The sequence below is a fragment of the Drosophila sechellia genome, chromosome 3L (genome assembly GCF_004382195.2).
Source record: "Drosophila sechellia strain sech25 chromosome 3L, ASM438219v1, whole genome shotgun sequence".
Classification (NCBI taxonomy): Eukaryota; Metazoa; Arthropoda; class Insecta; order Diptera; family Drosophilidae; genus Drosophila; species Drosophila sechellia.
The window spans coordinates 7,359,419-7,374,391 of NC_045951.1; the positions used below are offsets into that span (position 1 = coordinate 7,359,419).

Sequence of the window (14,973 nt, forward strand, 5' to 3'; positions counted from 1 at the left end):
TGGAGAAGGGCGTGTCGTCGACCCAGTTTATGAAGCCCGAGACTTTGGCCCATAGACATTGCATAATGCCCGGAATAAGGTAAGGTCTGTGCACTTGCCGCACTTGCTCCACATTCCGCGGTGATGGCAACTTACAATTGTCCGCTGAAGGGCCATCAAGTGGCCCAAACATATTGCGGCCAGCGCGATTTATTGCCCATCGGAGATGCATTAACGCCACTGCCAAATTGTTAATGCATTTCACTTCCAACAGCTCTTCTAGCATCTCAATCTGTGTGTTACGCTTCCACATGAATATATGCATCTTAATGTGGATAGTTGTATCATCCGAAGTGGTAATAGTTGCAGCAAAGAAACCATCACTGTTTTGAACGTATGAAAATAACATATCCATCTCATAACATAAATCTTGCAGATATGAATATATCTAGTATATATCTAATATCAACTATTTAACATCCAAATGCATCACTTCTTAAATGTTCCATTGATTTTCGATCGAACTGCGCCTCACTTCCGCTTTATACTTAGTTCCCTGTTTCCGTTTCCGTTTCTGTTCCTCTCTCAACGGACCGACACTCAACTCAACATCAAAATGCCTCATTGATGCAATGCCGCTCTTTGATTCTTTGGATGGTCCGTGAAATCGTTCAACTCACAATTGAGTCATAATGAAATTGGCAAACGTCAAGCAAATGTTGTTAACTTGCCAAACGAGACAGAGAATGGGAAGATGGATGGATGGAATGGATGGACTGAACTGGATGGAGAGACCGGATATCCGATGGGCAAGTGTTGGGGACATTGTTGCCGTCAAAAGCGGAGGAAAACTTTTGCGCAATGAAAATGACACACACTGGCAAATAGCATCAACATCTCGGCGCCAAATGCGATTACGGTAACAGCGATTGCTGACCAACTTGAGAAAGTCACCTTTGTTGGTCCCACTCGAAACACATATCTTTATTGTGCGGATTATTGGGAGGGTGGAGGGAGAGAGTGTGAGCTTGTATGTCCATTATGGTCCTTATGAAATTCGGCACATAAATTGTATTATTGCATTTATGCTTGATTTTATTTCGCAGCCCAACTTTCGACTCTGCTTTTCTTAGCTGATTGTGTTTGAGTGTCGAATTGGCTTTCGCATTACTTGTTTTTTTCCCTTTGGATTTTCGCTTTGGCCTTAAGTGGATTCGTCTTCGTTTACGTCTGCATTGTCGTCTGACTGAACTTAACGTTTTATTGAACCGACAGGAATCACATGTGAGTGCTTACATTTCAACGGTTTCCTTTGCCATTTCAACTCATGCGCCAACGCAATTTGAACTTCAATTAGCTGCATTTGGCCATGGCTAATAAACGCCGCCATCCTCGTCGCTCCTCGTGCTGATATACAATTACAAATGACGCGTCAGGGCCAGGCCGAAAGTCAATTACCAGGGAGCACGGTGGGAAATGATCTTCCCTTTGACCTATTTTGTATGAATGAAATAATAAGTAGATTTTTTTGAAATTAAATAAAAATTTTAATAAGTCTGCTGCTTGCATGTTTAGCACCAAACCAAAAAAAACCATATTAATCCATCCATAACTGTAAATATAATCTAGTGATCACTTTTAAAAATTTTCATTTTTTTTTTTTTTTTTTTTTTTTACGAAGTTAATTTTGTGTTCACCATAGCATATCGTCGCGATCGAACACTCAACGAGTGCAGACGTGCCTGCGGGCCGCGAGTTATCTGTGTTGTTCACATAGAGCCCGCATTTTAGCAATTTAACACAGCAGCACCCACGTGCAGTGGTTGGTACACCGACCAGCTGTACCCAGACACCGTCCCCCCCCTCCCCCCCCCACGATCCATCCCCCCTCATCATGGATTGGCAGGCCACCCCCTGCGCCCACAAGCCAGGGAAATCAACCCCCTGCAAGAAGGCCCGCAGAGTAAGGGAATCCAGCCCGAGCAGCGACTCCAGCACCTCGCATTCGGAGCCTGGCAAGCGCAAACCTGTGAGCAAACCCACGCCCAACATCAGCGCAGCCTATCGTCGAAGGTTGGCAAACAGATTTGCCATTCTCTCGAACGAAGAGGACGGCAATGACGACGACGAACAAGGCATCCAAGACGGAGAACCTGGACCTGCTGCCACCAAAACCCAAGGCAAACCCAAGACTACTCTCAGGACTTTCAAGCCACCACCAATCTTCATACCGGATGTGACCAATATCAAGGCTCTCACTAATAGCATTGCTGGAGTACTTGGCAATGATGTGGAGTTCACACTGAAAATGGCAAGCAACAACAACGTTCGCGTGATGACCCCGGACAAGGAAAGCTTCTCCGCCCTGAAGGACTTCTTGGCCAAGTCCAATAAAAGGTTTCAAACCTTCCAGCCCCGAGACGAACGTGCCTATAGAGTAGTCATCAAAGGTCTTCACTACTCAACGGACCCAGAGGAAATTCGGGATGGGCTAAACCGTCACGGACACAAGGTCAGAGACCTCTACAACCCCACCCAAAGAAGTACCAAAAAGCCACTTAACATATTTTTCGCCAATCTCGAGCCGGCCAAGAACAACAAGGAGGCCTATAAAGTTACGCGACTTTGCAGATCAGTGGTGACAATCGAGCCACCGATAAAGTTTAATGACGTGCCGCAATGCTATCGCTGTCAGGCATTTGGACATACCCAACGGTACTGCCACCTAGAACACAGGTGTGTCAAGTGCGGAGACAGCCACCCAACCGTTGAGTGTAAAAATAATAATAAGCCGGCCCATTGCTTGCACTGCGAAGGACCGCATGCAGCCTCATATAAAGGTTGTCCCGCATATAAGAAGGCCAAAAGCATGCTCGCTCCAAAGCTGGCTTCAGCCCCACGCGCCCATTACACTGTGAGCAGCAGCAAGGTTACTCCTAACGTTAGTTTTGCCAACGCTGTCAAGCAGGCAACTGATGAGACACATGCCATCCCTCATACTCAGGCCAATTTTGACAACCTGATGGAAACAATAATGGGCAGAATGGAAGCCATGTTTGAAAAAATGATGGAGAAGGCGATGAGTCAAACGAATCAGATGATGGAGAAGGTAATGAGTCAAATGAATCAGATGATGGCAACCGTCTGTAAGTCCCTATGCAATCAGCACTAGACATAACCATCTGGAACGCAAACGGCCTGATCAACAACAGGCCAGAGGTCGAGCTTTATTGCAAGACCAACCAAGCAGATATTCTCCTCATATCCGAAACCCATTTTTCAGACAGGTCCTACTTCACCTTAAGGGGGTATGACCTCGTGTCAGCCATCCACCCTAATGGTTCAGCACGCGGCGGCGCCGCCATCCTTATTCGCAGCAGCATCAAATTCGACACCCAACCACCAATTCAAGAGGATTGGGTGCAATGCGCCCGAATATCGGTAAGCACCACCCACGGAGACATTACCTTAGCTGCTGCCTACTGCCCACCCAGATTTAGAGCCACGGACGATTGCTTCTCTTCGCTTTTGGACAGCCTCGGCCCCAAATTCGTCATAGGAGGTGACTTTAACGCCAAGCACACTTGGTGGGGTTCCAGAGTATGCAATCCAAAAGGACGCGCGCTATGCAGGCAGGTTCTCTCCCGCAACCTCAATTGCCACGGAACTGGGACGCCAACATACTGGCCCACTGACCCTGCAAAAACTCCAGACATCTTGGACTTTGCGATCTCTGGCGGCCTGGACCCGGCAAGAATCCAGACCAAGGAGGTGGAAGACCTTCTCTCGGACCATAGTGCCATTGCCGTTTCGGTCTACGCCTCAGCCATGTTGAGATCCGCGGGTAAAAAGTTAATCTTCAAAACGTCCGACATCAGCAAATACCACCACTGGCTGAACAACTCGACAGTCACTAATCCACCATTGGATACCCCTGAACTTATAGATGCGGCCGTTGTGAACCTCACCTCGCAAATTCAGGAGGCAGCAACTTATGCTGCTCCAAGGTTCTCTAACCAAACGAGGGACAGAAGTAGAGACGTCCACTTTTGGAATCCTCGGGTTAATGAGCTCAAGTCAGAGAAAAGGCGTCTCCGACGGGTTTGGTTCCTCTCCAGGAACCCTAGAGACAAAACAGCTCTCAACAGAGCCACCAAGGAGCTGAAGGAAACTCTGGTCAGACTAAGGAAGGAGGCCCTCGACAGCTTTGTTGGTAATCTCGCGCCGGGTGATCCCCACCACAACCTGTGGAATGTTACCAAGCGCATCAAGAGGCCACTGAAGAGGATCCCGCCCATCAGAAGACAAGACAACTCATGGTGCAGAACTGAGACCGAAAGAGCCAACGCATTCGCCGAGCACTTGGAGGAAGTCTTCACACCAGCCAATCGATGTTCCCCAAATGAAGCAGCCGAAACAGCCAGGCTCCTGTCAGAACCTCTCTTTGACTCCGAGCCGATACCCCAGGCCACGGAAGAGGAAATCAGCAATTTAATAGCGGCAATGGGTAACCACAAGGCTCCAGGCGATGATGCCATCAATGCCATTGCTTTAAAGCTCCTCCCCCCTATTAGCAAGTCACTAATCACGACCATAATAAATAAGTGCTTGCAATTGGGGCACTTCCCTTCATCATGGAAACGCGCCGAAGTAGTTATGATCCTGAAGCCTGGTAAACACGAAGCCAATCCCGCCTCCTACCGCCCGATCAGCCTACTACCAGTACTCTCCAAGATACTCGAAAGAGTATTTTTGACCAGAGTATTGCCGGTGATTGAGGAGGCTGGTCTGATCCCTGATCACCAGTTTGGCTTTAGGCGCCGCCACGGGACACCAGAGCAAGGCCACCGAGTAGCGCAATATATCCTGGACGCCTTTGAGAATAAGAAATACTGCCTAGCAGTAATGCTGGACATTAAGCAAGCCTTTGATCGTGTTTGGCACCCCGGTCTCCTCCTAAAGCTCAAAAACGGCCTGCCCCAGCCATATTTCAAGTTCTTAAAATCGTTCCTAGAGGGCAGAAGATTCGCCGTCAGGTGTGGAGAAACGCGCTCAGACGTCAAAGAAGCCCGTGCAGGAGTTCCCCAAGGAAGCGTTCTCGGTCCGCTCCTCTACAACGCGTATACGGCTGACCTGCCGGTGATACCGAGCCAGTACATTATGGCAGCCACTTACGCTGATGATACTGCGTTCCTAACAACAGCAGATACCCCAGCAGAGGCCTCCCAGACTATGCAGGAGCAACTAGATCTACTGAACACGTGGCACACGAGATGGAATATATCGGTAAACAGCGACAAGTCAACCGCTACCACCTTCGCAACTAGACGCGGCACTTGCCCACCAGTTAGTTTCAACGGGTTCCCAATCCCAGAGGTAGCCAATCCAAATTATCTTGGCTTTACACTGGACAGGAGACTTACATGGAGACCACACCTGCTAAAGAAGCGGAAACAGGCGGAGAACCGAGTCCGTGAATTCTACTGGCTGATGGGCAGACAATCTAAGCTACCGACTTCCACTAAGCTCCTTATCTACAAAGCGATCATAAGGCCAATCTGGACGTATGGCATTCAACTGTGGGGCACTGCATCGAAAAGTAACATCAACATTATCCAGACATTCGAAAACAAAACGCTCCGCACAGTCACAAACGCTCACCCTTTCCACGATAATGCCACTATACACGAGGTCCTCAGCTTCCCCTGGGTGAAGGATGAGATTAAGAAAAGCAGCAGGCAGTACATGCAGAGGCTTCAAGACCACCCAAACAACCTGGCACAAGACCTGATGGACACCAGTCAACGCACCAGGAGGCTGCACCGATCACACCCTTTGGACCTCTCTGGGATTAGACACGCAAATTAAATTAAATTATACACATACATTATTATATACTTCATACATACAATATCGACAGTTATTGTATAGTTTCGCAACAATTTATGTAATCAATTAATTCTCTACCGTTAAGTTTAGTCATCAAATTTAATGATTGTCCGCGAAGGACAGTTTTAAATTAATATATCCAAAAAAAAAAAAAAAAAAAAATATGTATTAGTAGGAATTTAAAACACTTAAGAATTTTATTCATGATACGAAACATATATGTAACATAAGACCACAGACATGTAATTCAAAAACTAAAACTAAATAGAATTTAACACTTAACTTAATACAAAAAGGACATTTTTCTCAGTGCACTCGAAAGCGAAAACAAGGAAAAGTAGCATAAAAGCCCGCGCCTCGCTGGCTAATTGGAATTGAAACATAAATTAAGCGTCCAATTCGGAGGCGAAGACGGCAGAATGCAACTAAAACTTTACGACTTCTTCACTTTGGCCAATTGCGAGTTCGACTTCCGCATTCACATGCCGTTCTGCACTTTTACGTTTTGTCGTAATCCCCGCCAATTACGATACTAGCCACCCACTAAAACCACTCCTCCGTTGGCCAAGTTTTGTAGTTTTTACCGCTGGTGTTGCATCCACATTGACAGCTTAGATTAAGTGTTGACCATAAATTGGCACGGTTAGTTGCCGGTTGTATTTATGAGGCCAGTGCAGTTGCCATTGCCAGCAGGTCGAAATTATATACTGGCAATTACAAGTGGTTGTTCATTTGTTTTAAGATTTATTGTATATATTTGTAATACACATAAATTACTTGAGTGCATTCCTCATGGTGATATTTAGGTACATATTTTTGTAGGCTCTTATTTTAGAGAAATTTCTTAATTATGAATTAGGAGATAAGTAAAATATTAAGGACAAAATTCCGTTGAATCTGAACTACTGGCACACGGGTTAAATTCCACCATGAATGCTGTGGTTCCTTGGTGTTATATTGCCAATCAGCTGCGGAAACCGCCCCACCACCACCCCACCCACTCGCACACCAATGCCAGTCTCATTTTCCCCCCCACCGCGTGCTCCTTGGCCATCCGTAGTTTATGGCACAAAGGGGACTTGGCTTCAATTTTCTTTATATTACAGCTTGATTTAATTTGACGTGAGACTTGCTCTGGGGCCCTGTTCTTGACCAGACCGAAATTAGAAATGTAGCCATGCAATGCGGAAACTCGAACTTGAATCCGATTCTCGTTCTGATTCTGAAGTGAAGCGATTACAGGTTACATTCGGGGAAATTCAAATGTTGCTTAATGAAAATATGAACAATTGGAAAAAGCAAATGTCATTTGCCAGCTGCCAAGAGCAGCGACTTATGGGTGGCTGATCTGCCCGATTGATATAATTTCATTAGGCGACCTTTGCCCCCGCCCACAAAAACAACATTTTCAATGTAGTGGCACCACCCACTGGGACAGGAAAAACTTTTGGTGCAAAAAAAAAAGAAATAAAAAGTAACGAAAAGCGTTAGCTTAATGGAAAGCGGAAAACGAGAGGGCAGTGCTGGTCGAAAAAAAGGGAATGATAATGAAAATGAAAATGCATAAACAGAAATCGTTGACAAGGCGGTGGGCGGAATGTACTGGGCGCTTAGATGAAGGACGGCTGCGTGGAAAACTCATTAAAACTTTTCACAGCCCATTTAAAAGCAATTTGTAAATTGTAAAACTTGCACTTGGGCCGCGCAAAGTCGGTGAAAAACGTTAATAATTATTATTTATACTTTCACGCCAAGCATAATCCATATTGTAAGCGAAATGTAGGCTGAGCATTTTAATACAATTAACTGTTTGTAATTTGTACATCAATTTTCTTTAAAATGCTTAACTCTTACATAAGACGTGTACTTGAATCTTTTGTCATTTCTATTTGGGAATCAAACATTTAAATATAGCATATATCCTGACAACAAGCTTATAAAATCATCTTTCATTATCTTAAGAAAATTTCTACAAACTTTAAGCAAGGTATTTATTTGAAAATATTGTAATTAATCATTCAATTGCTTGTTAAGAACTCAGTAAAAAACTTCTCAAAGAGAATGGTGCACTCGGCAATCTGCCAGTGCCCATTTCCGTGGCATCTTTTCAGTCCGGAAAATAAGGGCTCGTCGCAATCACTTTGAACCCGTGGAAAGGCTCACAATCGCAGACATTAAATCAAATTTCCGCACAATTCCGGCAAGGGGTATGCGAAAAATTGTGTTAGCTGCGGTTGGCTTTCCTTCGCAGCCTTCTGCTTATTTTACTTCCACTACCGATGCCACAGCGCCACTTAAATATTCAAAGCGAAAAGTTGCCCTACACCTTTGCGTCTTGGCTGACTTTCCCCTGTTTTCCGTGTTTTCTTTCTTTATTATTCAAACGCCGCTTTTCATGTGCAGTGCCCAAAAATTCCCACAGGATGCAGTCAAAGGCGGTGGTGTGATTAAGGGTTGGTGTGGGTTTAGGAGCGAAAAAGTTGATGGGTGAATTTTATTTCACATGTGCACTTCTTTAAACGTTTTTATAGCGCTCATCTCGCAGTGCCCCACACGCTTTACATTGTGGGCAAGAGTCTAGGCAATTCCCAGGAGATTTTCTACCTTTCGGTTAGGTTAGAATAGCAAGAATGCTCAAAAACAATATAAATAAAGTAGATTAATATATTTCGTACAAATTCAAAAGAACCGCCAAGTGGTTTATAGTGTTGCCAGACAAGCGGAAAAGTTCGTACAGTCTGGTTTGAGTCGAAGCTAGCTGTGTTGTATTCTTCTTTGCGTGTGTCTCTAAAATAATGTGGGTTTTTTAGGATATTTTGTGTACTATTTGCTGAGCTGCCAACTTATCTATTTTGTAGCCAAATGCAGCTATATTTTAAACTTCAAACGAGTTGATATAATATATTATTAATTAAACAACAAGTTGTAAATATATTATATTTTTAGCTTCAGACAAGTGGTTATTTATCTGTCTATTAATATTTTTTTAATCGTTACCAAACTCAATAAAATAATTTACAACTACTGCATGCAATATATATAACTTTTCACAGAACGCCTTATTTTAGCTTTAAAATGGAATTTATTTATCAATGCCTGCTATTTTAGCTTTTTGCAAGATGGCATTTGGCTGCTCTTTCACTCCGAGAGTTGGCAACACTGCCATACTGTCAAATTCCAGTAATTATTCTCGTCAACTGCTGCTGTTGAATTGCAAAGTTGGTCGGCGCGTTAGCATAGAAGCCCAGCATATATTTGCCCGATCCGAAAGCAGGCGGAGATCAGTGAAAACGTATACGTATTTACCGCTAGTTGAGCAGTGCGAAAACGTGTCCGGAAAAGCCAAAGGCCAACGACAGCGAGTGCGAGCGAGAGAGCAGGTGACAGCGACACCGACAAGATTCCCCGCCTTCCCCCCCCGCCAACGAACCCTATTCGACTGTTTTTTTTTTTGCACCACACGGGGAAAACCGAAAGAAAAACGAGATTTTCAATTGATTTGCGACGCAGTCCGGCCGGAAAATGCTCATAAACCTTAAGGTGAAGACCTTAGATGCGCGCATCCACGAATTCAGCATCGACAATGAGGTAATGTTTGAGGTTGTGTGTCCAGGTCTCGGGGCTTCTTAATATCCATGCACCCCACCCATTTCCAGCTCACCATCCGCCAGTTCAAGGACCAAATAGCCGAGAAGACTAACATTGCGGCGGAGAACCAGCGTATCATCTACCAGGGTCGCGTTCTGGTCGATGATAAGCAGGTGAAGGAATATGGTGAGTCATGTCCCCCGGGAGCACTCCATATATATATATATATATATATATATATATATGCACTTATATCTAATACAACAATATCTATGCCCATGCAGATGTGGATGGAAAGGTGCTCCATGTGGCCGAACGACCACCATTCTCGCAGCGCGGAGCCAACGCCCGCAACAATGATGAACCCATGCGAACCTTCCGCAATGTGGCACGTCCGCAGCCGCCCGGAATGCGCAATTCTCCGTACTTCCGCGCCATCGATGGCATGCTGGTGAGCACCATGGCCATACCGGTGAACAATGGTCCAGTAGCAGGGGTAAGCCATTAAGATAAAAGCTCTTTCAACACGCGTAGTTAAACGTATCTTAGCAGGCACGTCCTCCTCCGAATCGTTATCCCAACTCGTCGTCCTTCTGCATTAACCGCATCACTGTCGCCCTGCACATGATCGATTGTGCTGACAATATAGCAGCTTATCTGGAAAATCCCGCCATTGGCCTGAACAATCAATCTCTGGACATTCTGCAGCGCGGTCGCTGGTCGATGGAGTCCACTGTCGTAGAAGTAGGTGTCTCCTCGAGTGATCTGCCACGCAACAATAACATCATCGATATGGTCCAAGATGCCGTGACCGCTGCTCTTTCGCATACAGGAGCACGCAACTATACGGTGGTGCAGCTGCCCACGGTTTATACCAATGAGAATGGCGAGACCAGCCAGCAGGGAACTGCCGAAGCTGGAACCAGCGAAGGAGCAGCCAGTGGAGCTGCAAGTAATGCTAGTGGTGAAACCACAGCTGCTACTGTGATTATCGAGGATGTTATCGAAACGGACGACGAAGTGGCCGATGGAGCATCAGATCGATCGGTCACGCCAACACCAGAGCCGGAGGCGGAAGGAGCTGTTGGTGGCCAGCTAGTCACTGCAGCAGAGACTCCCACATCCTCGGCTGGATCAGCAAATGACGCTGCTGCCGAAGGCGGCAACAACTCAGGACCCAGGCGCCGCACTCGTCCTCAGGTGTTGGCCCAAGTTATTCACCACTATCGTGCTGTACAGACTCGCTTGGCGCCTTTTGTTGATCGGTACTATGAGATTCTCCAGAATGATCCCACTTTCGAGGAGAGTGTAAGTTAATAAGCCGAGCTTCTATCAGCCTATTAGAAAATATAAAACATTCAATTCCTTTTTTAGGACACCGATGGTCGCGAGAACGCACAGCGCATTTTCGATCGCGTCTCGGAGGCTTTCCACTACCTTTCGCACGCCCAGCACGCTATATCCGATTTAATGCTTGACCTGTCGCAGCCAGGGCCACGTGTGCTCACCTGCCGACCCATTCTCGTCGAGCAGAGCGGCTACATACGCTCCAATAACATCTTCACGCCCAACTTTTTGGCACAGCCCTCGGGTATTATCAACGAGCCTTTCCGCAATAGAGCACCTGGTTCTGCCTCTGCAGCTGGCACTCAAACGGCCACCACCGCGGGAACTCAAACGGCCACCACCGCGGGAACTCAAACGGCCACCACCGCAGGCACTCAAACGGCCACCACCGCCGGCACTCCAACTGCTGTGCCACCGGCGCAGGCTGCCAATTTGCAGGCGGCCACCGATGCCAGTCGCAGTGCAGCGGCCATGGCGGAGATCGCCAGTCGAGCTGCTGGAGCCGCTGCGGAAATGGCTGCCGGAGCTGCAAGTGCGGCTGCTGGAGCTGCGAATGCGGCTGCCGCCGCCGCTCGCGATTTATCTAGTGATCCAGTAGAGGATCCCGTCGACGAGCCTATGGTGGCGCCAAATGCTGCAGGTGCGGCAACACCAGCACAAGAGCAACAGCGTCTCGAAATGGGTAAGATACTTTTTACAAATACTGTATGCAGATGAGGCTGTGCTAAATCGAATTCACTCTTGGCCTTAGACAAGTAATTCGTGACTCTGAATCGTAAATATTCCCGTATTATTTGTTGACAATATTCTAGATCACGACCACGATGATCAAAGTGATACTCCCGAACGAGAAACCCGACCAGTGCCTAGGCTGCGTGTCTATGTGCCAGTGACTTTGCCACCGCCCAGTATGTTTTGATTGTTCGGTTGAATCCAACGCCTCAGTCATGGCAGACTAACCATAATCTTAGCTGCTCACTCACTGCATCCCTCGTTTGGTTTCACTTTCACTTAGCTAGTTTGATTCTTTTACTGACCCGGCCCTAAACAGATTAACCCTTGCTATACTGAATGCTTTAAAGAGCTGTTACTAACTCCTGCTGCTTTACAGATCCCCAATTGGAAATGGCTCGAATTATTCAGGCAATGGTCAATGGTCAACGCCCGAACGACGTCCATGTGGAATTCAATGCCCCCAACGTTATGTCTATTAACTTGCCTGTGCATGTGATGACGACCGTGCGACAGGCTCCGGCAGCTGGATCGAACGAAACAGCCGAACAGTCTGCGTCTGATTCCTCCTCCCCTGAAAGTGCTCCTGCATCGGGCAATGGAGAGTCTCCAAATGCAGCTTCAACATCAAGTGGAACACGCAGTGGCGATCAGAGGGCCAATACCTTACCCACCACGGCCACGCAAACGCGCTCGACATCAAGACCACAGATTCAGATTGGCGGAAACAATAACTGGGGCGGACGCATTGCTCCGACACACACGGCATTCGACCGCTTTCTGCCTTGCAATAGTCATCACATTCGGGAACCAGAGCAGCTGCTCCAAAACAACAGTACCAGTCGCAGCACTTCGACAGCACCAGCAGGAGGAGCCACCGTTCTTCCGCCTACATCTGCTGCAGTAACTCGTCCTGGTGAGTACGGTTCCCAGCCAGAGAAATCTAGCAAACACTACCTTATGTCCACGATCCATTTCGCCAATCCACCGATCCATTTCATGCGCACACTCACCAACCGGAGATGGAAAGCCCAGTCTATCAAAAACCTGTTGGATCAGGCCGCGATAAAACTTTAAATGCTATGCGATTTTAAAATTTAATAGAAACCTATACTAAAAAACTATTTATTTGCTATCTCGACCGCCGGCTGGCCTCCATCTCTGACATTAATTTCCATTTTATCCATATCATCATTTAGTCACCACTGGTCGCATCCAACGCGGCAGTAACACAATCCGCCCAATGTGGTCGTCGCGTCGCCAGCGACCAGCAAGCGAGCAACTAAGCAGCCTGGGACCGGCAGCCTGGGCTCAGGCGCAGACCCAAACCACTCATATTCCAAGTGCCCACGTTGGTGCTGGCAGTACCAATGGGGCCGGAGTCGGAGCCGGGAGAGTGCGGCCTGTGGGAGGATCAACCATCAATCGTGATCGGCTGGCGACTCGAACGGCCCACGTTGGCGGTGGCAGCACCAACGGAGGCTTGAACTCTGGCCGACGGGGGCGACTACAGGCCGCCACCAGTCGCCTGTCCAGACATTTACCCACCCAACTCGCTAATTTTTTGATTAATAATATGAGAAATAATGCGCCAACAGCTTCGGTAGGCAGCGCAGTCGCCGCCGTCGGAGATACGGCCGCCTCACCATCAGGAGAAGCTGTCCCAATTGCTTCAACCACGCCAGCTGCTCCGCCACAAACTGTTTTGCCGACATCCACACTCACTCCTGGCGGAGACTCGAACAACCTGCGTTCGCAACTGCGCAGCTTCCTCAACGACAGCCTGTTTGTCGGAGTGCCCATCAACGAGCAGACTATCCCGGGGGCCATTGGTCGCGCACTAGACTGGTTCGGGGAGAGCCTGGTCTACCTGCCGCAGTACGAGCGTCCGGAGTACAACTCCCGCGACTCTGTGTGCAACATCCTGCGTGTCAGCCTCCGTTTGATCATCGAGCTTTGTAATGGAGCTCCGGCCGGTGTCGATAGTGCTCAGTTCGAGCAAAGTCTCAAACAGATCTGTGACCAGTTCCGCAAGCGTCTGTACAGCGTTCTCTTCCTGTGCCTTGGAAGCGCGAATGCGGAGCTCTACTGGCGCCAGCTAATGCGCCTGCTTTGCGCACCGATGCGATCCAGTAAGTCCACACCAAAAACGATCGTATGTATCATGGTTAACTCAATATTTCTTTTGCAGACTTCCGCAACGAAGCCCTGCAGTTTTTGTGCATCTACATAGACCCCACGATTCCCGCCCAGGCTGACACAGTGGATGCCCAACAGTTCCTGGTTTTGCGCAGCATTCAAGGAGCTCCTCCAACAGCTGCCGACGAGGTAGGTTTCAAAACTACTTTCCATGCGCAAAAACTTATGCACTAATAGCCATTTGTGTCGCCGCCGCCTTTTGCCTTCAACCCACAACAGCAGCAACCGCAAGAGCAATCTCTGGATACGGATGTTGAAATGGCCGAAGTGGCCCCCAGCGGCAGCAACAGTTCACCGGCAGCCGAGCTACCAGCTGTGATTGTGGGCTCAGAGCCCTGGCACATGAGTTTCCCCAATGATTGGTTGCCTGTGATAACGCGCGACCTACAGACCCAGTCAGAGGTAGGTTATTCCGTAAAACTTTTTGAAAAACTATGTCTCAATCTATGTATCCTGCAGCAGAGTAATCGTCCCCAGCAGCCCTTCTCGGATGCCTATATCTCGGGCATGTCCGCCAAGCGCCGCAAGATAATTCAGTCGGAAAAGCCCACGGCCAGCGTGGAGTGTCTCTTAGCTAACGGAGTGCAGAGGGCTATTCAGAGCGTTGGCTTGGGTGGAAGCAATGGTGGTAGCGCCTCCAGCTCGTCGATCAGTATGGATACCGTAATCGGATCCATTGCTCACGACCCCACCATTCAGGCTGCCTACACGGATGCGGTGCGCAATAGTTTAAAAGAGCGTATCCAGCGGGATGTGGATTTTAAGACCAGCAAGTATCCGCAGATTGCCAAGTTCACCGAGCAAAAGTAGGAGGCAGATGCGGAGACGGAAGCCTGGCCACCAAATGCGTCTTGTACATTTTACTTTAATGAACTGTATTTAATTTAGTTAATGGCTAAGTTCTGTTTAAATCGAGAAGACGACGAAGATTGCGACAACACCAACACATGGAGTGGACCCTTAGCAAATGCTTCAAACTACTTAGAATAATAATATCCAACTTATATTTATCCACACACACGCAGACGGACACACACACACAATGGGTCAAGACACAACAGAGCCCAATCGAAAACAATTTTGCGCTGCATGAATGAGCAAAATAAACACACATATTAACCGAAACAATGGCGATTGGAATTGGATTAAATGGACTTGGATATTAGACCACACACCGAGCGGAATGCTTTCAATTGTCCCAAATGGCGGTGGCGTCCCCTCGTCGCATGACGTTCTGCT

The 14,973-nt window shown here is 47.6% G+C and overlaps 1 protein-coding gene across 15 annotated transcripts; it reads left to right on the forward strand.

Moving 5' to 3' along the window:
- Window positions 1–9,017: 9,017 nt before the first annotated feature.
- Window positions 9,018–14,973, forward strand: LOC6611162 (large proline-rich protein BAG6). 15 transcript variants are annotated; one of them, XM_032717938.1, is made up of 11 exons: window positions 9,018–9,456; window positions 9,525–9,642; window positions 9,741–9,952; window positions 10,006–10,764; window positions 10,831–11,485; window positions 11,616–11,711; window positions 11,915–12,451; window positions 12,735–13,667; window positions 13,727–13,863; window positions 13,912–14,136; window positions 14,197–14,973. In XM_032717938.1, exons 1-11 carry the CDS (start codon window positions 9,391–9,393, stop codon window positions 14,542–14,544), a joined length of 4,086 nt encoding a protein of 1,361 aa, XP_032573829.1. In that variant the 5' UTR covers window positions 9,018–9,390; the 3' UTR covers window positions 14,545–14,973. The 15 variants fall into 15 exon arrangements, with proteins under 15 accessions (XP_032573829.1, XP_032573827.1, XP_032573830.1 ...); XM_032717936.1 differs by having other exon boundaries at window positions 9,019–9,456; window positions 14,194–14,973; XM_032717939.1 differs by having other exon boundaries at window positions 9,019–9,456; window positions 13,954–14,136; window positions 14,194–14,973.

Excerpts from the sequence above, each read along its gene's own strand:
- LOC6611162 (XM_032717936.1), top strand. The coding sequence starts at position 9,391 with ATGCTCATAAACCTTAAGGTGAAGACCTTAGATGCGCGCATCCACGAA. Across the intron at positions 9,457-9,524 it reads AATTCAGCATCGACAATGAG|CTCACCATCCGCCAGTTCAA; the intron begins GTAATGTTTGAG and ends ACCCATTTCCAG. Across the intron at positions 14,137-14,193 it reads ACCTACAGACCCAGTCAGAG|CAGAGTAATCGTCCCCAGCA; the intron begins GTAGGTTATTCC and ends TGTATCCTGCAG.